We start from the raw sequence: 24003 nt of genomic DNA, 5'->3' as shown, positions 1-24003 counted from the left end.
TATAATACGATCCTAGTTCGTTCATAAACAGTCCTCAATACGTCCTTCTTGTTTGTTCCCCCTCCACAGTCGGTTCTTCAGATTGGGTAAATTCCAAGCAGTCCAAGCCGTCCGTAGTCAGTCCAAACCCGTTCTTAACTAGTTTTATCTCGTTCCCAATACGTCCATACCCAGTCTGTCTAGTTCGAACTAGTTTGTAAACCGACCACCCCGTTCAGAGACAGTTCAACACATCCTCATCTCGTTCTTAGTGCGTTCGAACGCGCTCCTTGTGCGAGTGCAATCCCTTCCTGGCCCGACGGCTATACAAACCCAGCACGTTCTTGTCATTCTTCATTCCCGTTCAACGCTTCAAGCTGTGCAGATCAAGACTTTCGAGTTTGCCAATTACGGTATGAACAAGCAAAACGACCCGGTCGTACTGCTAATTGATGCTCGACCACGTCACGTTGTAACACGTTCCTTGTAAGATCGAAGTACGGCCATTCCGTTCGTGTGTGTGTGTGTGTGTGTATTTAATTGGGTTTTTACAGACGTGTATCAATCAGATAAAATTACGTCTGGGGACCAACTTTTAACATCACCATCCAAAAGACGTGATTCAGTTTCGAACCTGCGTCCTCGACTGAATCAGTTTGTAACTTCCATTTTTAGCCGGATTACAGTTGCACGCCACAACTCCCTCATATAGGTCCATCTCATTTGAAGTACGTTGTCACTCCGTCTAATTGCAGGGCCGGGACAATTTTAAACAGACTCCCCGGCCAGGCCAGTCCGAGCCCGCCCACGAAGTTTTCAAACAGATCGTTAACAGTTGCTACTATGTTCACTCCGTTCGCACACAGTTTGAGCCCGTTTGGCAACATTTTCCAGAACGTAGTGAGAACTAGTTTGGCGTGATGGGGGCTTGAGGCAATTTTAAACGCCATGTCCATCACCCGTTTGCATGTGAGAGCATTACAATGACGCATTAAGAAATCTGAGTATGATTTCTTCGAGTCGTTGGGTAACACAATCGTAAAAACGAAACTTTGCCACAATGGTGACATAGTTTAATGCAATGGCAAAATATATCTCCGTGGTACCGCTGTTAAAATCGAGAACCCTGTTGTTTTCTTATTTATATTTTTAATCTGCTGAATTTACTGTCGGGAATCAAATTTGAGCCTGTTTCCATGAAATGTCGGTTTAAACTGCCAGCAAGATTATTTTATCCGCAGGAGGGATACCCTCCATTCATTTATTTTTATTTTTTAAATCAGATCGAAGGTCAGCAGTTAAATTTCAGGAATTTTTTCATTAATAGTAATACAGACTTTGGGTATAATATGGGGTCATGGATTTGGTTAAAATGAACATATTTGAAGCATAATTATGCGATCCTATAATTTTCAATGATCGTTGTCGATGTTGAAATCAAGTCTAAAGCGATGACATTGTAAAGAATAAACTGTTTATGTTATATCGCTCCCTCTCAAGATTGATAATACTTTAGCTACAAAACAATGTTTCTTGACTAAAATCGACAGATTTTGTATTCCCCTTTGGAAATTATATATCAGAACTGCATATTCCGAGATTTTTATGGTCCCAGCGTCCATTGTATGGCCGTAGGCGCTATTTGAAATTTATCGGGAGCACCGATTCATTTGATATTTAATTTCTCGAAATCCTTAGCGTTTATAGGTTTCACGATGGTAATGCACCTTTTAAAATTTCATAATCCAATTCTGTTGAAATATTACCAGAACTTTGTATTACCTGTAAGGTTCGGTGTTGACTGACTTCAAGATTGTCAATGTGCATGCAGAATGACCCCTTTTTATTTCATTCCGTCTCCCTCTTACTATCGTGAATCTAATTTCAGTATGCACTCCGGGTAAGTTTGGTGTTGACTGCCTTCAAGATTGCCACTGTGCAGGAGTGATGCCATGTGATGCCTTCTCCGGAAGATGTGAGGGAGACTGTGAGGATGGTTGGTCAGGAGAAGGGTGTCAAGGTATGCCTACTTCCTTTGGGGGACTTACTGGTATATTACAATATAAACATACTGTAAGCATTGGTCCTGCATGTTAGGTAGTTTAAATGTACATGATTGTATTGAAGGGGTTGCTAAAGTAAATTCGTGTAAGATTTTTCCTGTTTAAGGACAAAGTAGGCCGCATAACGTTTTGGCGGAATGTTGTAGTTTCCATATTGGTAAGAAATATCAACAATCGTAATTTTCATTGGTGGGTATAACATTCGATGTATGTATTAGCGGGTAATAATGTCAGATCATTGGTCTCTTTATCCCTAGTCAGTGGTACTATTCAACAGTGTCTGAACTACAACACTATGTAGATTACATGGTGTACTGCACTCCATGGGATCACTGCTGTAACTGCCTCTGGTACAGCCAGAAACTACCATAGCTAGTCTAGGTATTTAAAAATAAACATGGAATTTTGCTTATCACATTATAATATGTGCGTGCAGAAAAACGATTTCCTTCCATTTTAATATTCTCCTTTGGTAAGAACAGTAATAATGAAACAATATTTTTAATACTAAATATTTTGCCATGGTTCGTCCTAATGATAGGTCGAAGATGGAAGTTATTGTGGTTCGGTTAGTATTTTAGACGTCTCTAAAAGGGCGCCTGCCTGGAATGTTCTCAATGGAGTGAAGATGGTGCCGACAAAGCAAGTGGGCAAACCTGAATATGACATCCGGTAAATGACTATCTGTGACGAGTTTTACCAGAGAAATCTTAAATCTATGCGTCCAAAATACATGTAGTTTGTACTTGTTTATATTCATAAAATGAGTATTGTTCATATTATTATTATCGTTTGTTTTGTAAATATTATTATAATAATTATCTAAATATTTACATCCACATACTTATTTGGCAGTTCCCCCTGTCTGTCCAGCTGATTATTTTGGAATAAATTGCACCGAGTTCTGTAACTGTCCAGAGGACTCGGAATGTGAGAAGGACTCCGGTTTCTGTACATCTTCGGGAGGACAATGTGAGATTGGCTACTTTAATTATTTATTCATTCATCATATTTATACAGGATAAAAAATAAACACTCGAATCAGCCAAGCTGTTTTCATCGATGTCCTGTTAACATGATTAAACATTTCCAATAAATACGGCTTTTATGAAAAAATATATATATGCAAGTAATGGACAATAGTATAGGTACCAGACCGAGGATAAAACTAAACATGTAATAACAAATATAATAAATATATGTGTATTCACACAAAACACAGATCTTCCAAAAAATGCTCGTTCATATAATGCTCGCACTCACGCATTATACTTACTCATAATCGCACTTGAAACGTCTTCATATCTTCACTCGCACTTTATAGGCATATTATTTCAAAAACGTGTAAGAACACCACTCCCTACTCCCCCCCCCCCCCCCCCAATGGACACACACACACACACCCACACTTTGTTTAAATATTTTTTTATTAGAGAATTCATTCAAAATCAGTCATTTCATAAAAATCAATGTAAATAATTCCATACAAATACAGATCTTCATTTCGTTTTCATTACATAAATAAATCATTCACAAAACAGTGAGAAAAGAAGGAGAATAATGGAATAAATCACAACAATTTTCTAAGACTAATAGTCACATACTGAACTTAATTACCATCATTCATGAAAAATGAAATAAAATATTAATACATATTTGTATGCAATGCACCCTAAGCCCGCCACACCTTCATCCCTTCTACTACTAATAACCCCCCCCCCCCCTCCACCCCCTCCCCCGTAAACATTCACTCGTACCTCCCAAAACATACACAGATTCACACCCGCACATCACTGGAACTCCAGCCAAACATCCTCACTAACAAGACCACAACAAAGACACTCCCATTAAATACGTCAAACACAACACTTATCCACCTAATATAGAACACTGTACAAATACGCCATTCACGTAAAAGCACCCACCCATACATCTAACCACATACATAACATCCTAACTCCTAACAAAAAATATCACATTCTCACTCACAAGCTCGCACTTCACAAACATATACACAGATTCACACGCGCACAACACTGGACACATCATGCCTGTTTACATTCAAGTTCAAGTTTTCATGTTTCAAGATTATTTTGTTTCACATTTCACCCAAAAAAATCACATAATTGAAAAAATTAGAACATAATATACAAATGATGCATGCGCATGAGTTCATTATACGATCTATCCGCATTCGAGTTGAGGCTGTGTGTATCTTTTGTACGAAGCCTTGTGATGATGATCATCATCATCATCATGGTCTTATGATGATGATCATCAACATCATCATGATCATAATCATCATCATCATCATCATTATCATCATCATGATTAACATTATCATTATTATCATCATCTAACATCATTATCATCATCATCACCATTACTATCGTGATCATCATCATGTTCACCATTGATTACCTGTCTATATAACTTCTCCCTTTCTCTATATAGTAAATACTCAAATCTATCGTAAGAATTGAAGACAGACCACCTTAATCGTCCTCATGACGAATTAAATTTCTAGTTTCTATTCGAGTTACCAGTTAGTCCCATGAATATATCTACCGATACCATAACTCCTAATTCAGCTAAGTTCGTTCCGTTTGGGGTATAACTTTGATTTAAAAGTCACATTGGTTTGTATACGTATTATATATTTAATAAAAATGTTGAAAATGACATTCTGATGACATAACTGCACCGTGGCGTTATTTCGGCGACAGTTTGTATATATTTAATGACAGTTTCTTTAATATACTTCAGTTAATTTCTTTTAGCTTCATCTTGATCTTCATATCTGATCCTGAAAAAAATTAAAATATTTCATCTGATGAAAGAGTATATCAATTGATTTTCATGCTTTGCTGATCATCCTCATTCTCATTTTTCGTTATATATCTCTGTACAAAGTGGATTACATCCAGTGTCTTTTACAACACAAATTCAAATTTTCCATTGTAGACATTGACGACTGTGATCCTAATCCCTGTTTGAATGGTGGATCATGTACAGATCGTGTCGGCTCTCATACATGTAGTTGTGCCAGTGGTTATACTGGAATGAATTGCTCAACAGGTAAATAATTTGCGTCTCAATTCTCTGAAGAATACCAAAAAAATTGGTCAGAAATTCCGTTTTTTAAAAATAAAAGGTTCGTTCCTTTTTGTGTACAACTTTGTCTTAAAAGTCACATTGGTTTGTATACGTATTCTTTATTAAATCTGTAGAAAATGACATTCTTATGACATAACCGCACCGTGGCGTTATTTCGGCGACAGTTTGTATATATTTAATGACAGTTTCTTTTATATACTTCAGTTAATTTCCTTTAGCTTCATCTTGATCTTCATATCTGATCCTGAAAAAAATTTAACTATTTCACCTGATGAAAGAGCATATCAATTGGTTTTCATGCTTTGCAGGTCATCCCCATTCTCATGTTTTATCCCACTGTACAAAGTGGCTTTCATCCAGTGTCTTTTTCAACACAAATTCAAATTTTCCATTGTAGACATTGACGACTGTGATCCTAATCCCTGTTCGAATGGTGGATCATGTACAGATTGTGTCGGCTCTCATACATGTAGTTGTGCTGCTGGTTTTACTGGAATGAATTGCTCAACAGGTAACTAAATTGCGTCTCAATTCTCTGAAGAATACCAAAAAAAAATGGTCAGAAATGTTCCTTTTTGTGTACAACTTTGTCTTAAAAGTCACATTGGTTTGTATACGTATTCTTTATAAAATCTGTAGAAAATGACATTCTAATGACATAACTCCACCGTGGCGTTATTTCGGTGACAGTTTGTATATATTTAATGACAGTTACTTTTATATACTTCAGTTAATTTCTTTTTGCTTCATTTTGATATTCATATCTTATTCTGGAGGAAAAAAACTATTTCACCTGATGAAAGAGCATATCAATTGATTTTCATGCTTTGCAGATCATCCCCATTCTCATGTTTTATCCCACTGTACAAAGTGGCTTTCATCCAGTGTCTTTTTCAACACAAATTCAAATTTTCAATTGTAGACATTGACGACTGTGATCCTAATCCCTGTTCGAATGGTGGATCATGTACAGATCGTGTCGGCTCTCATACATGTAGTTGTGCTGCTGGTTTTACTGGAATGAATTGCTCAACAGGTAACTAAATTGCGTCTCAATTCTCTGAAGAATACCAAAAAAGATTGGTCAGAAATGTTCCTTTTTGTGTACAACTTTGTCTTAAAAGTCACATTGGTTTGTATACGTATTCTTTATAAAATCTGTAGAAAATGACATTCTAATGACATAACTGCACCGTGGCGTTATTTCGGCGACAGTTTGTATATATTTAATGACAGTTTCTTTTATATACTTCAGTTAATTTCTTTTTGCTTCATTTTGATATTCATATCTTATTCTGGAGAAGTAAACAAAACTATTTCACCTGATGAAAGAGCATATCAATTGGTTTTCATGCTTTGCAGGTCATCCCCATTCTCATGTTTTATCCCACTGTACAAAGTGGCTTTCATCCAGTGTCTTTTTCAACACAAATTCAAATTTTCCATTGTAGACATTGACGACTGTGATCCTAATCCCTGTTCGAATGGTGGATCATGTACAGATTGTGTCGGCTCTCATACATGTAGTTGTGCTGCTGGTTTTACTGGAATGAATTGCTCAACAGGTAACGAAATTGCGTCTCAATTCTCTGAAGAATACCAAAAAAAATTGGTCAGAAATGTTCCTTTTTGTGTACAACTTTGTCTTAAAAGTCACATTGGTTTGTATACGTATTCTTTATAAAATCTGTAGAAAATGACATTCTAATGACATAACTCCACCGTGGCGTTATTTCGGCGACAGTTTGTATATATTTAATGACAGTTTCTTTTATATACTTCAGTTAATTTCTTTTTGCTTCATTTTGATATTCATATCTTATTCTGGAGGAAAAAAAACTATTTCACCTGATGAAAGAGCATATCAATTGATTTTCATGCTTTGCAGATCATCCCCATTCTCATGTTTTATACCACTGTACAAAGTGGCTTTCATCCAGTGTCTTTTTCAACACAAATTCAAATTTTCCATTGTAGACATTGACGACTGTGATCCTAATCCCTGTTCGAATGGTGGATCATGTACAGATCGTGTCGGCTCTCATACCTGTAGTTGTGCTGCTGGTTTTACTGGAATGAATTGCTCAACAGGTAACTAAATTGCGTCTCAATTCTCTGAAGAATACCAAAAAAAATTGGTCAGAAATGTTCCTTTTTGTGTACAACTTTGTCTTAAAAGTCACATTGGTTTGTATACGTATTCTTTATAAAATCTGTAGAAAATGACATTCTAATGACATAACTCCACCGTGGCGTTATTTTGGCGACAGTTAGTATATATTTAATAACAGTTTCTTTTATATACTTCAGTTAATTTCTTTTTGCTTCATTTTGATATTCATATCTTATTCTGGAGAAGAAAAAAAACTATTTCACCTGATGAAAGAGCATATCAATTGGTTTTCATGCTTTGCAGATCAGCCCCATTCTCATGTTTTATCCCACTGTACAAAGTGGCTCTCATCCAGTGTCTTTTTCAACACAAATTCAAATTTTCCATTGTAGACATTGACGACTGTGATCCTAATCCCTGTTCGAATGGTGGAGCATGTACAGATTGTGTCGGCTCTCATACATGTAATTGTGCTGCTGGGTATACTGGAATGAATTGCTCAACAGGTAACTAAATTGCGTATCAATTCTCTAAAGAATACCAAAAGAGATTGGTCAGAAATCCCGGCTTTTATGACAAACAAAAAGGTTCGTTCCTTTTTGTGTACAACTTTTTCTTAAAAGTCACATTGGTTTGTATACGTATTCTTTATTAAATCTGTAGAAAATCACATTCTAATGACATAACTGCACCGTGGCGTTATTTCGGCGACAGTTTGTGTATATTCAATGACAGTTTCTTTTATATACTTCAGTTAATTTCCTTTTACTTCATCTTGATCTTCATATCTGATCCTGAAAAAAATTAAATATTTCATCTGATGAAAGAGTTTATCAATTGATTTTCATGCTTTTCAGATCATCCCCATTCTCAAGTTTTATATCACTGTACAAAGTGGCTTTCATCCAGTGTCTTTTTCAACTCAAATTCAAATTTTCCATTGTAGACATTGACGACTGTGATCCTAATCCCTGTTCGAATGGTGGATCATGTACAGATCGTGTCGGCTCTCATACATGTAGTTGTGCTGCTGGTTTTACTGGAATGAATTGCTCAACAGGTAACTAAATTGAGTCTCAATTCTCTGAAGAATGGCAAAAAAGATTGGTCAGAAATGTTCCTTTTTGTGTACAACTTTGTCTTAAAAGTCACATTGGTTTGCTTACGTTTTCTTTATTAAATCTGTAAAAAATGACATTCTGATGACATAACTACACCGTGGCGTTATTTCGGCGACAGTTTGTATATATTTAATGACAGTTTATTTTATATACTTCAGTTAATTTCTTTTTGCTTCATTTTGATATTCATATCTTATTCTGGAGGAAAAAAACTATTTCACCTGATGAAAGAGCATATCAATTGATTTTCATGCTTTTCAGATCATCCCCATTCTCAAGTTTTATATCACTGTACAAAGTGGCTTTCATCCAGTGTCTTTTTCAACTCAAATTCAAATTTTCCATTGTAGACATTGACGACTGTGATCCTAATCCCTGTTCGAATGGTGGAGCATGTACAGATTGTGTCGGCAATCATACATGTAATTGTGCTGCTGGTTATACTGGAATGAATTGCTCAACAGGTAACTAAATTGCGTCTCAATTCTCTAAAGAATACCAAAAAAGATTGGTCAGAAATCCCGGCTTTTATAACAAACAAAAAGGTTCGTTCCTTTTTGTGTACAACTTTTTCTTAAAAGTCACATTGGTTTGTATACGTATTCTTTATTAAATCTGTAGAAAATGACATTCTTATGACATAACTGCACCGTGGCGTTATTTCGGCGACAGTTTGTATATATTTAATAAAAGTTTCTTTCATATACTTCAGTTAATTTCCTTTTACTTCATCTTGATCTTCATATCTGATCCTGAAAAAAAATTAAATATTTCATCTGATGAAAGAGTTTATCAATTGATTTTCATGCTTTTCAGATCATCCCCATTCTCAAGTTTTATATCACTGTACAAAGTGGCTTTCATCCAGTGTCTTTTTCAACTCAAATTCAAATTTTCCATTGTAGACATTGACGACTGTGATCCTAATCCCTGTTCGAATGGTGGATCATGTACAGATCGTGTCGGCTCTCATACATGTAGTTGTGCTGCTGGTTTTACCGGAATGAATTGCTCAACAGGTAACTAAATTGCGTCTCAATTCTCTGAAGAATGATAAAAAAGATTGGTCAGAAATGTTCCTTTTTGTGTACAACTTTGTCTTAAAAGTCACATTGGTTTGTTTACGTTTTCTTTATTAAATCTGTAGAAAATGACATTCTGATGACATAACTACACCGTGGCGTTATTTCGGCGACAGTTTGTATATATTTAATGACAGTTTCTTTTATATACTTCAGTTAATTTCTTTTTGCTTCATTTTGATATTCATATCTTATTCTGGAGGAAAAAAACTATTTCACCTGATGAAAGAGCATATCAATTGATTTTCATGCTTTTCAGATCATCCCCATTCTCAAGTTTTATATCACTGTACAAAGTGTATTTCATCCAGTGTCTTTTTCAACTCAAATTCAAATTTTCCATTGTAGACATTGACGACTGTGATCCTAATCCCTGTTCGAATGGTGGAGCATGTACAGATTGTGTCGGCTCTCATACATGTAATTGTACTGCTGGTTTTACTGGAATGAATTGCTCAACAAGTAAATAAATTGCGTCTTTATTCTCTGAAGACTACCCGATAAGATTCGTCAGAGATTCTTTATTTGAAGAAAAAAAGTTCGTTCCGTTTGGGGTATATATTTGATTTAAAAGTCACATTGGTTTGTATACGTATTCTATATTTAATAAATCTGTTGAAAATGACATTCTGATGACATAACTGCAACGTGGCGTTATTTCGGCGACAGTTTGTATATATTAAATGACAGTTTCTTCCTTTTACTTCATCTTGATCTTCATATCTGATCCTGAAAAAAATTAAAATATTTCATCTGATGAAAAAGTATATCAATTGGTTTTCATGCTTTGCAGATCATCCCCATTCTCATGTTTTATCCCACTGTACAAAGTAGCTTTCATCCAGTGTGTTTTTCAACACAAATTCAAATTTTCCATTGTAGACATTGACGACTGTGATCCTAATCCCTGTTCGAATGGTGGATCATGTACAGATCGTGTCAGCTCTCATACATGTAGTTGTGCTGTTGGTTTTACTGGAATGAGTTGCTCAACAGGTAACTAAATTGCGTCTCAATTCTCTGAAGAATGGCAAAAAAGATTGGTCAGAAATGTTTCTTTTTGTGTACAACTTTGTCTTAAAAGTCACATTGGTTTGTTTACGTTTTCTTTATTAAATCTGTAGAAAATGACATTCTGATGACATAACTGCACCGTGGCGTTATTTCGGCGACAGTTTGTATATATTTAATGACAGTTTCTCTTATATACTTCAGTTAATTTCTTTTTGCTTCATTTTGATATTCATATCTTATTCTGGAGGAAAAAAACTATTTCACCTGATGAAAGAGCATATCAATTGATTTTCATGCTTTGCAGATCATCCCCATTCTCATGTTTTATATCACTGTACAAAGTTGCTTTCATCCATTGTCTTTTTCAACACAAATTCAAATTTTCCATTGTAGACATTGACGACTGTGATCCTAATCCCTGTTTGAATGGTGGATCATGTACAGATCGTGTCGGCTCTCATACATGTAGTTGTGCTACTGGTTATACTGGAATGAATTGCTCAACAGGTAAATAATTTGCGTATCAATTCTCTGAATAATACCAAAACAAATTGGTCAGAAATTCCGTTTTTTATAAATAAAAGGTTCGTTCCTTTTTGTGTACAACTTTGTCTTAAAAGTCACATTGGTTTGTATACGTATTCTTTATTATATCTGTAGAAAATGACATTCTTATGACATAACCGCACCGTGGCGTTATTTCGGCGACAGTTTGTATATATTTAATGACAGTTTCTTTTATATACTTCAGTTAATTTCCTTTAGCTTCATCTTGATCTTCATATCTGATCCTGAAAAAATTTTAAAAATTCATCTGATGAAAGAGTATATCAATTTGGTTTTCATGCTTTGCAGATCATCCCCATTCTCATGTTTTATATCACTGTACAAAGTGGCTTTCATCCAGTGTCTTTTTCAACACAAATTCAAATTTTCCATTGTAGACATTGACGACTGTGATCATAATCCCTGTTCGAATGGTGGATCATGTACAGATCGTGTCGGCTCTCATACATGTAGTTGTGCTGCCGGTTATACTGGAATGAATTGCTCAAGAAGTAAAAAAATTGTGTCTCAATTCTCTGAAGAATTCCAAAACAACTTGGTCAGAAATTCCGGGTTTTTTTAATAAAAAGTTCGTTCCTTTTTGTTTACAACTTTGTCTTGAAAGTCACATTGGTTTGTATACGTATTCTTTATTAAATCTGTATAAAATGACATTCTAATGACATAACTGCACCGTGCCGTTATTTCGGCGACAGTTTGTATATATTTAATGACAGTTTCGTTTATATTCTTCAGTTAATTTTGTTTAGCTTCATTTTGATATTCATATCTTATTCTGGAGGAAAAAAACTATTTCACCTGATGAAAGAGCATATCAATTGGTTTTCATGCTTTGCAGATCATCCCCATTCTCATGTTTTATATCACTGTACAAAGTGGCTTTCATCCAGTGTCTTTTTCAACACAAATTCAAATTTTCCATTGTAGACATTGACGACTGTGATCCTAATCCCTGTTCGAATGGTGGATCATGTACAGATCGTGTCGGCTCTCATACATGTAGTTGTGCTGCTGGTTATACTGGAATGAATTGCTCAAGAGGTAAACAAAATTGTGTCTCAATTCTCTGAAGAATTCCAAAACAACTCGGTCAGAAATTCCGGGTTTCTTTAATAAAAAGTTCGTTCCTTTTTGTTTACAACTTTGTCTTAAAAGTCACATTGGTTTGTATACGTATTCTTTATTAAATCTGTATAAAATGACATTCTAATGACATAACTGCACCGTGCCGTTATTTCGGCGACAGTTTGCATATATTTAATGACAGTTTCTTTTATATTCTTCAGTTAATTTCTTTTAGCTTCATTTTGATATTCATATCTTATTCTGGAGGAAAAAAACTATTTCACCTGATAAAAGAGCATATCAATTGATTTTCATGCTTTGCAGATCATCCCCATTCTTATGTTTTATTTCACTGTACAAAGTTGCTTTCATCCATTGTCTTTTTCAACACAAATTCAAATTTTCCATTGTAGACATTGACGACTGTGATCCTAATCCCTGTTTGAATGGTGGATCATGTACAGATCGTGTCGGCTCTCATACATGTAGTTGTGCTACTGGTTATACTGGATTGAATTGCTCAACAGGTAAATAATTTGCGTATCAATTCTCTGAAAAATACCAAAAAGAATTGGTCAAAAATTCCGTTTTTTATAAATAAAAGGTTCGTTCCTTTTTGTGTACAACTTTGTCTTAAAAGTCACATTGGTTTGTATACGTATTCTTTATTATATCTGTAGAAAATGACATTCTTATGACATAACCGCACCGTGGCGTTATTTCGGCGACAGTTTGTATATATTTAATGACAGTTTCTTTTATATACTTCAGTTAATTTCCTTTAGCTTCATCTTGATCTTCATATCTGATCCTGAAAAAAATTTAAAAATTCATCTGATGAAAGAGTATATCAATTTGGTTTTCATGCTTTGCAGATCATCCCCATTCTCATGTTTTATCCCACTGTACAAAGTGGCTTTCATCCAGTGTGTTTTTCAACACAAATTCAAATTTTCCATTGTAGACATTGACGACTGTGATCCTAATCCCTGTTCGAATGGTGGATCATGTACCAATCGTGTCGGCTCTCATACATGTAGTTGTGCTGCTGGTTATACTGGAATGAATTGCTCAAGAGGTAAACAAAATTGTGTCTCAATTCTCTGAAGAATTCCAAAACAACTTGGTCAGAAATTCCGGGTTTTTTTAATAAAAAGTTCGTTCCTTTTTGTTTACAACTTTGTCTTAAAAGTCACATTGGTTTGTATACGTATTCTTTATTAAATCTGTAGAAAATGACATTCTTATGACATAACCGCACCGTGGCGTTATTTCGGCGACAGTTTGTATATATTTAATGACAGTTTCGTTTATATTCTTCAGTTAATTTCCTTTAGCTTCATCTTGATCTTCATATCTGATCCTGAAAAAAATTTAAATATTTCATCTGATGAAAGAGTATATCAATTGGTTTTCATGCTTTGCAGATCATCCCCATTCTCATGTTTTATCCCACTGTACAAAGTGGCTTTCATCCAGTGTGTTTTTCAACACAAATTCAAATTTTCCATTGTAGACATTGACGACTGTGATCCTAATCCCTGTTCGAATGGTGGATCATGTACCAATCGTGTCGGCTCTCATACATGTAGTTGTGCTGCTGGTTATACTGGAATGAATTGCTCAACAGGTAAAAAAAATTGTGTCTCAATTCTCTGAAGAATTCCAAAACAACTTGGTCAGAAATTCCGGGTTTTTTTAATAAAAAGTTCGTTCCTTTTTGTTTACAACTTTGTCTTAAAAGTCACATTGGTTTGTATACGTATTCTTTATTAAATCTGTAGAAAATGACATTCTAATGACATAACTGCACCGTGCCGTTATTTCGGCGACAGTTTGTATATATTTAATGACAGTTTCTTTTATATTCTTCAGTTAATTTCTTTTAGCTTCATTTTGATATTCATATCTTATTCTGGAGGAAAAAAACTATTTCACCTGATGAAAGAGCATATCAATTGATTTTCATGCTTTGCAGATCATCCCCATTCTTATTTTTTATATCACTGTACAAAGTTGCTTTCATCCACTGTCTTTTTCAACACAAATTCAAATTTTCCATTGTAGACATTGACGACTGTGATCCAAATCCCTGTTTGAATGGTGGATCATGTACAGATCGTGTCGGCTCTCATACATGTAGTTGTGCTACTGGTTATACTCGAATGAATTGCTCAACAGGTAAATAATTTGCGTATCAATTCTCTGAAAAATAACAAAAAAAATTGGTCAGAAATTCCGTTTTTTATAAAAAAAAAAGGTTCGTTCCTTTTTGTGTACAACTTTGTCTTAAAAGTCACATTGGTTTGTATACGTATTCTTTATTAAATCTGTAGAAAATGACATTCTTATGACATAACTGCACCGTGGCGTTATTTCGGCGACAGTTTGTATATATTTAATGACAGTTTCTTTCATATACTTCAGTTAATTTCCTTTAGCTTCATCTTGATCTTCATATCTGATCCTGAATTTTTTTTAAATATTTCATCTTGATGAAAGAGTATATCAATTGGTTTTACTGGAATGAATTGCTCAACAGGTAACTAAATTGCGTCTCAATTCTCTGAAGAATGGCAAGAAAGATTGGTCAGAAATGTTCCTTTTTGTGTACAACTTTGTCTTAAAAGTCACATTGGTTTGTATACGTATTCTTTAATAAATCTGTAGAAAATGACATTCTAATGACATAACTGCACCGTTCCGTTAATTCGGCGACAGTTTGTATATATTTAATGACAGTTTCTTTTATATTCTTCAGTTAATTTCTTTTAGCTTCATTTTGATATTCATATCTTATTCTGGAGGAAAAAAACTATTTCACCTGATGAAAGAGCATATCAATTGATTTTCATGCTTTGCAGATCATCCCCATTCTCATGTTTTATATCACTGTACAAAGTTGCTTTCATCCATTGTCTTTTTCAACACAAATTCAAATTTTCCATTGTAGACATTGACGACTGTGATCCTAATCCCTGTTTGAATGGTGGATCATGTGCAGATCGTGTCGGCTCTCATACATGTAGTTGTGCTACTGGTTATACTGGAATGAATTGCTCAACAGGTAAATAATTTGCGTATCAATTCTCTGAAAAATACCCAAAAAAATTGGTCAGAAATTCCGTTTTTTTAAAATAAAAGGTTCGTTCCTTTTTGTGTACAACTTTGTCTTAAAAGTCACATTGGTTTGTATACGTATTCTTTATTAAATCTGTAGAAAATGACAATCTGATGACATAACTGCACCGTGGCGTTATTTCGGCGACAGTTTGTATATATTTAATGACAGTTTTTTTTATATATTTCAGTTAATTTCTTTTTGCTTCATTTTGATATTCATATCTTATTCTGGAGAAGAAAAAAAAATATTTCACCTGATGAAAGAGCATATCAATTGATTTTCATGCTTTGCAGATCATCCCCATTCTCATGTTTTATCCCCCTGTACAAAGTGGCTTTCATCCAGTGTCTTTTTCAACACAAATTCAAATTTTCCATTGTAGACATTGACGACTGTGATCCTAATCCCTGTTTGAATGGTGGATCATGTACAGATCGTGTCGGCTCTCATACATGTAGTTGTGCTACTGGTTATACTGGAATGAATTGCTCAACAGGTAAATAATTTGCGTATCAATTCTCTGAAAAATAACCAAAAAAATTGGTCAGAAATTCCGTTTTTTATAAAAAAAAAAAAGGTTCGTTCCTTTTTGTGTACAACTTTGTCTTAAAAGTCACATTGGTTTGTATACTTATTCTTTATTAAATCTGTAGAAAATGACATTCTTATGACATAACTGCACCGTGGCGTTATTTCGGCGACAGTTTGTATATATTTAATGACAGTTTCTTTCATATACTTCAGTTAATTTCCTTTAGCTTCATCTTGATCTTCATATCTGATCCTGAATTTTTTTTAAATATTTCATCTTGATGAAAGAGTATATCAATTGGTTTTACTGGAATGAATTGCTCAACAGGTAACTAAATTGCGTCTCAATTCTCTGAAGAATGGCAAGAAAGATTGGTCAGAAATGTTCCTTTTTGTGTACAACTTTGTCTTAAAAGTCACATTGGTTTGTATACGTATTCTTTAATAAATCTGTAGAAAATGACATTCTAATGACATAACTGCACCGTGCCGTTAATTCGGCGACAGTTTGTATATATTTAATGACAGTTTCTTTTATATTCTTCAGTTAATTTCTTTTAGCTTCATTTTGATATTCATATCTTATTCTGGAGGAAAAAAACTATTTCACCTGATGAAAGAGCATATCAATTGATTTTCATGCTTTGCAGATCATCCCCATTCTCATGTTTTATATCACTGTACAAGGTTGCTTTCATCCATTGTCTTTTTCAACACAAATTCAAATTTTCCATTGTAGACATTGACGACTGTGATCCTAATCCCTGTTTGAATGGTGGATCATGTGCAGATCGTGTCGGCTCTCATACATGTAGTTGTGCTACTGGTTATACTGGAATGAATTGCTCAACAGGTAAATAATTTGCGTATCAATTCTCTGAAAAATACCCAAAAAAATTGGTCAGAAATTCCGTTTTTTAAAAATAAAAGGTTCGTTCCTTTTTGTTTACAACTTTGTCTTAAAAGTCACATTGGTTTGTATACGTATTCTTTATTAAATCTGTAGAAAATGACAATCTGATGACATAACTGCACCGTGGCGTTATTTCGGCGACAGTTTGTATATATTTAATGACAGTTTTTTTTATATACTTCAGTTAATTTCCTTTAGCTTCATCTTGATCTTCATATCTGATCCTGAAAAAAATTTAAATATTTCATCTGATGAAAGAGTATATCAATTGGTTTTCATGCTTTGCAGATCATCCCCATTCTCATGTTTTATCCCACTGTACAAAGTGGCTTTCATCCAGTGTCTTTTTCAACACAAATTCAAATTTTCCATTGTAGACATTGACGACTGTGATCCTAATCCCTGTTCGAATGGTGGATCATGTACAGATCGTGTCGGCTCTCATACATGTAATTGTACTGCTGGTTATACTGGAATGAATTGCTCAACAGGTAAAAAAAATGTGTCTCAATTCTCTGAAGAATTCCAAAACAACTTGGTCAGAACTCCGGGTTTTTTTAATAAAAAGTTCGTTCCTTTTTGTTTACAACTTTGTCTTAAAAGTCACATTGGTTTGTATACGTATTCTTTATTAAATCTGTAGAAAATGAGATTCTTATGACATAACTGCACCGTGCCGTTATTTCGGCGACAGTTGGTATATATTTAATGACAGTTTCTTTTATATTCTTTAGTTAATTTCTTTTACCTTCATTTTGATATTCATATCTTATTCTGGAGGAAAAAAACTATTTCACCTGATGAAAGAGCATATCAATTGATTTTCATGCTTTGCAGATCATCCCCATTCTTATGTTTTATATCACTGTACAAAGTTGCTTTCATCCATTGTCTCTTTCAACACAAATTCAAATTTTCCATTGTAGACATTGACGACTGTGATCCTAATCCCTGTTTGAATGGTGGATCATGTACAGATCGTGTCGGCTCTCATACATGTAGTTGTGCTACTGGTTATACTCGAATGAATTGCTCAACAGGTAAATAATTTGCGTATCAATTCTCTGAAAAATACCAAAACAAATTGGTCAGAAATTCCGTTTTTTATAAATAAAAAGTTCGTTCCTTTTTGTGTACAACTTTGTCTTAAAAGTCACATTGGTTTGTATACGTATTCTTTATTAAATCTGTAGAAAATGACTTTCTTATGACATAACCGCACCGTGGCGTTATTTCGGCGACAGTTTGTATATATTTAATGACAGTTTCTTTTATATACTTCAGTTAATTTCCTTTAGCTTCATCTTGATCTTCATATCTGATCCTGAAAAAAATTTGAATATTTCATCTGATGAAAGAGTATATCAATTGGTTTTCATGCTTTGCAGATCATCCCCATTCTCATGTTTTATCCCACTGTACAAAGTGCCTTTCATCCAGTGTCTTTTTCAACACATATTCAAATTTTCCATTGTAGACATTGACGACTGTGATCCTAATCCCTGTTCGAATGGTGGATCATGTACAGATCGTGTCGGCTCTCATACATGTAGTTGTGCTGCTGGTTTTACTGGAATGAATTGCTCAACAGGTAACTAAATTGCGTCTCAATTCTCTGAAGAATGGCAAGAAAGATTGGTCAGAATTGTTCCTTTTTGTGTACAACTTTGTCCTAAAAGTCACATTGGTTTGTTTACGTTTTCTTTATTAAATCTGTAGAAAATGACATTCTGATGACATAACTACACCGTGGCGTTATTTCGGCGACGGGTTGTATATATTTAATGACAGTTTTTTTTATATACTTCAGTTAATTTCTTTTTGCTTCATTTTGATATTCATATCTTATTCTGGAGAAGAAAAAAAAATATTTCACCTGATGAAAGGGTATATCAATTGATTTTCATGCTTTGCAGATTATCCCCATTCTCATGTTTTATATCACTGTACAAAATGGCTTTCATCTAGTGTGTTTTTCAACACATATTCAAATTTTCCATTGTAGACATTGACGACTGTGATCCTAATCCCTGTTCGAATGGTGGATCATGTACAGATCGAGTCGGCTCTCATACATGTAATTGTACTGATGGTTATACTGGAATGAATTGCTCAACAGGTAAATAAATTGCGTCTTAATTCTCTGAAGACGCCCCGATAAGATTCGTCAGAGATTCTTTATTTGAAGAAAAAAAGTTCGTTCCGTCTGGGGTATAACTTTGATTTAAAAATCACATTGGTTTGTATACGTATTATACACTGTCGCTCATAAAGGTGGAATATTTGTTTTATCCCAATTTATGGAATTATTTTAGAAATTATTTAAAAATAATAGATCTAGATAATAGTATACATTCTCAGATTTTATTGAATCATAATTTGCCAATGTGTGTTTTGCGTGACTGCTAAAGCATGTGTATGCTACTATGCTCATCAACTAGGGGACATATGCCCTTAATTCATAAATGACAGTAATGAGGATTAATGCCCCACAAAAGGGCACTAATATAGCACATCGGCACGGTTTTGATCATTGTGCCTCACAGTTACGAGGCCATTGCTTTGTCACTGAACCATGACTGTACGCAGCGGGGGCTAGGGTAGGGGGCAGTTTCCATAAATAAAATAAAAAAAGAAAATGCAATAAAATTTCAATCATTTATTGCATTTTACCCCGGTTCCCAACATAACAAAATCTCCTGTGTGCCCATGCCTTGAGCCATAATGCATAGCCGTCCAGAGAATTTTTTGATGTTGGGGACCGGGGTAAATGCAATAAAATATCGATTTTTTTTTTGTTGTTGGAATTTTCAGTTTTTTTTTTATTTATGGAAACTGCCCCCTACCCTAGCCCCCGCTGCGTACAGTCATGGTTAAGTGACATAATAATGGCCTCGTAACTTAATAGAGGCCCCAGGATCAAAACCGAGTCGATTTGCTATATTAGTGCCCTTTTGTGGGGCATTAATCCTCATTACTGTCATTTGTGACTTAAGGGCGTAGGTTCCCTAGTAAATAAGCACAGTAGCACACACATGCTTTAGCAGTCCCGCAAAACACACATTGGCAAATTATTATTAAATAAAATCTGAGAATGTATACTATTATCTAGATCTATTCTTTTTAAATAATTTTTAAAATAATTCCATGAATTGGGGTAAAACTAAAATATTCCACCTTTATGAGCGACAGTGTATATTTAACAAATCTGTTGAAAATGACATTCTGATGACATAACTGCACCGTGGCGTTATTTCGGCGACAGTTTGTATATATTTAATGACAGTTTATTTAATATACTTCAGTTAATTTTCTTTAGCTTCATCTTGATCTTCATATCTGATCCTGAAAAAAGTTAAAATATTTCATCTGATGAAAGAGTATATCAAATGATTTTCATGCTTTGCAGATCATCCCCATTCTCATGTTTTATCCCCCTGTACAAAGTGGCTTTCATCCAGTGTGTTTTTCAACACAAATTCAAATTTTCCATTGTAGACATTGACGACTGTGATCCTAATCCCTGTTCGAATGGTGGAGCATGTACAGATCGTGTCGGCTCTCATACATGTAATTGTACTGATGGTTATACTGGAATGAATTGCTCAACAGGTAAATAAATTGCGTCTTAATTCTCTGAAGACTACCCGATAAGATTCGTCAGAGATTCTTTATTTGAAGAAAAAAATCATCTCTTTTTAGTCTATAACGAGGTAAAAGAAGCTACATTTGTTTTTGAATGCGTTTTACATGGAAAAATCCTCTGAAAATCACATTTTGTTGATATTTTTTATTGTGACGTTATTTAGGCGACTTGTTGTATATATTTGATAAAGTTTCTTTACTATACTTCAGTTAATTTTCTTTAGCTTCATTTTGATCTTCATATCTGATCCTGAAAAAAGTTAAAATATTTCATCTGATGAAAGAGTATATCAAATGATTTTCATGCTTTGCAGATCATCCCCATTCTCATGTTTTATCCCCCTGTACAAAGTGGCTTTCATCCAGTGTGTTTTTCAACACAAATTCAAATTTTCCATTGTAGACATTGACGACTGTGATCCTAATCCCTGTTCGAATGGTGGAGCATGTACAGATCGTGTCGGCTCTCATACATGTAATTGTACTGATGGTTATACTGGAATGAATTGCTCAACAGGTAAATAAATTGCGTCTTAATTCTCTGAAGACTACCCGATAAGATTCGTCAGAGATTCTTTATTTGAAGAAAAAAATCATCTCTTTTTAGTCTATAACGAGGTAAAAGAAGCTACATTTGTTTTTGAATGCGTTTTACATGGAAAAATCCTCTGAAAATCACATTTTGTTGATATTTTTTATTGTGACGTTATTTAGGCGACTTGTTGTATATATTTGATAAAGTTTCTTTACTATACTTCAGTTAATTTTCTTTAGCTTCATTTTGATCTTCATATCTTATCCTGAAAACATTAAACTATTTCACATGATGAAAGAGCATATCAATTGATTGTCATACTTTGCAGATCATCCCCGTTCTCATTTCTGTATATCACTGTACAATTTGCTTTTATCCAGTGTCTTTTCAACACAAATTCAAATTTTCCATTGTAGACATTGACGACTGTGATCCTAATCCCTGTTCGAATGGTGGAACATGTACATATGGTGTCAGCTCTTATACATGTTACTGTGGTACTGATTGGACTGGAACGAGCTGTGGTAACTAAATTGTGTCTTAATTCTCTACAGACTACCAATTAAGATTTGTCAGAAATTCTTCTTTAAAAATAAGTTTGTCCCTTTTTCGTGTTCAACTTTGTCTCAAAAGTGACATTCGTTTCTGCATACGTGTTCTATATTACCTCTGCTGAAAATGAAATTTTGATCACATACTGTAAGTGCGTCGTGACGTTTTTCGGCGCCATTTTGTATATTTGTTAGAAAGAGTTTCTTTAATTTACTTCAGTTAATTTGCTTTAGTTTCATTTTGATCTTAATATCTTATCCTGTGAAGACGCAATTAATTCATCTGATGAAAGTGCGTATCAATTATCGATATCGCCAATACCCCCTAAATGCCCGAGGCCCCGTTGCATAAAACCTACCATTGGTGGTAACTTTGCCATCAATGGCAACTACCGTGGTAACAGGGCTCAATAGCCAATCAAAATCAAGGTTTCCATGGTAGTTACCATTGATGGCAAAGTTACCATCAATGGTAAGTTTAATGCAATGGGGCCCTGATGTGTGACTCTTGGATGTAATTTCGAGCGACTTCTTGGGCTGTCATGCTTCCGATGTATGGTGGATGCATGCGGCGTGCGCGCTGTATACGTATTAATGCACAATATACATATCCAAAAGCTAAATCTAGATTCCACTCTTGTCGGCTGCTACTGAGTTCCTTGCATTTTTACAATTAAATGATTGTTCGAGAAGAAAAACTTAGAGATTCCACTGCCTGCTCATCATTTTGTAATTATCATATGTCAAAATGTTTAGAAACCAATTTTGATTCAAGTGAAGTTGAAAGTTGCTGGCAAGTGTAAATGGTGATACAACTGTAAAGTACGAAACAGAAATCGTAATAAGAGTCATGTTTGCGAGGTCTCAAATTTCCAATCACCTTATTTCATGAGCAGTGTCGTAAGAGCTTAAGAATTTAAACACATGACAACATTAATATACTACAGAAGAAAAGTGACAGAGAGTATGTGCCAACATATTGAAAAGTAAAGAAGAGTAATCATGGTGATAGGAGTGTTGAATGAACCACAAGTAAACAGAGAACCAAAGATAACAATGAAGGGTGTAATAGAAATGGGGGTTACAGAAGTTCAGGTAATTAGACAGTGAAGAATGTCCTAGGTCATGGTCCTAACGATGCTCATTAAACAAAGTGATCGAAAAATCTGAGAACTCGCCAAAAAATGACCCTTTTAATGGGGTTTTTATGTTTAGTACTGTATGTGCGCACTTGTCGCAATACTGGATACTGATCAGTGTATAACATATTTTATGTATTATTTTACAGAGTGTAGTATCAACGACAGAGGGTGTCCAAAAACAGGTATGTTTCTCTCATACACAGGTTTAATCTGTCTGTGTCTCTTAGTATTTGCCATGGGATAGTTATACTACAGGCTTCAATTTTATTTAACCGTTGACTTGGACTACAATATATATCTATCCGTCCATATGTCCCATAGCTTGAGTTTAAGCTGTTGGGGCGACAATGAAATTAAATGGACCTTGAGACACAATGGTCTACATAACTTTCTGTCTTCAGCCGCTCTTTTTAGCTGCTCAAATGACATGCCCGGCCACTGATTGATGCTATCAGTCCATAATGGTGTTTAAAAAGTAGAAAGGAGGTAACCATAGATTGTTATACTACGGTCACAAAGGTTCGTACGAACGATAATTTCGTACGAATCTCCCTGTTTTTCCATTGTCTGAAAATCGTTCGTACGGCGTTCGTAGCAGTTCGTAATGGCATTTGTGACCGAGGCCTTAATTCCGGAAAGCAATCGTGTTGCAGATCAAGAAAGCAATCCCTCCGTCAGTTGGTGCACATCAATGTGTGCCTAAATGCACATGTGACTACAAGCGATCGTGTCAATAAGCGCTGATGACAAATACAAGACTCGAGTGGGTTCGCTTCGCACGCTAGGGACGGCTTTGGGTATATTTCATACTTATTATTTCTGTACAGGTTTGGGAGTCAGGTGGGAAGGAAAGAACCCTATCACTTTTTTTTTCTCTCTGTTTTTTCTGAACAAAATCCTCTTTCACCGTTCATCGGTAGGCTTAAAATATAACATTATGTGGCTGTACGACTCTAACCTTGCTCCTGCGACAATTAACTTCAGGATGTGGAGGTCCTTGCTTTAATGTTGTAAACGTACCTCGATTAAATTTCCATTGATAATCTTTATTTTAAAAAATTCTTTCTTTCGTGGCCGTCTTTCACTGGTCATCATCAGGAAATAATTATGTTAACTTCATGAAAATGTATACGGTCGTATCCTCCACTTTTATTCATTTTCGAGTTATTCATAGCTCAGGGCCGACTAAGAGCTCTCCGATAGGGGTTACTAACAACGAACGATTGTTTCGCCTTTACTAGGAAGTTTTGGAAAATTTAGGTCGGGTTCTTAAATATATATGGCACGGCTGTTCGAATGTTTCTAAAGGCACTCAAGGTTTGTCTGATTCTTTTCATTATTAACTCAGTAACGTGCACCGTACCTTCATTAGAAGCAAACGTATCTTCTTCGTGTTCACCCGGTACATCAATAAGCTACAATGAACAATGCAGTTTCTCTT

At 34.9% G+C, this 24003-nt stretch overlaps 1 protein-coding gene across 1 annotated transcript; it reads left to right on the top strand.

Moving 5' to 3' along the window:
- Positions 1–1926: 1926 nt before the first annotated feature.
- On the top strand, positions 1927–21401 carry LOC105442085 (fibropellin-1-like). The gene is made up of 14 exons (XM_030988263.1): positions 1927–1999; positions 13086–13199; positions 13638–13751; positions 14189–14302; positions 15075–15188; positions 15628–15741; positions 16516–16629; positions 17016–17180; positions 17616–17729; positions 18167–18280; positions 18695–18808; positions 20188–20301; positions 20738–20851; positions 21286–21401. The coding sequence occupies exons 1-14, from the start codon at positions 1927–1929 to the stop codon at positions 21399–21401; spliced, it is 1608 nt and encodes a 535-aa protein (XP_030844123.1).
- Positions 21402–24003: the final 2602 nt, after the last annotated feature.

This window comes from Strongylocentrotus purpuratus, unplaced genomic scaffold (assembly GCF_000002235.5).
Source record: "Strongylocentrotus purpuratus isolate Spur 01 unplaced genomic scaffold, Spur_5.0 spur5_scaffold_17, whole genome shotgun sequence".
Lineage (NCBI taxonomy): Eukaryota > Metazoa > Echinodermata > Echinoidea > Camarodonta > Strongylocentrotidae > Strongylocentrotus > Strongylocentrotus purpuratus.
The sequence above is the reverse complement of the archived record's forward strand: the minus strand, read 5'-3'. Positions and strand labels throughout refer to the sequence as shown.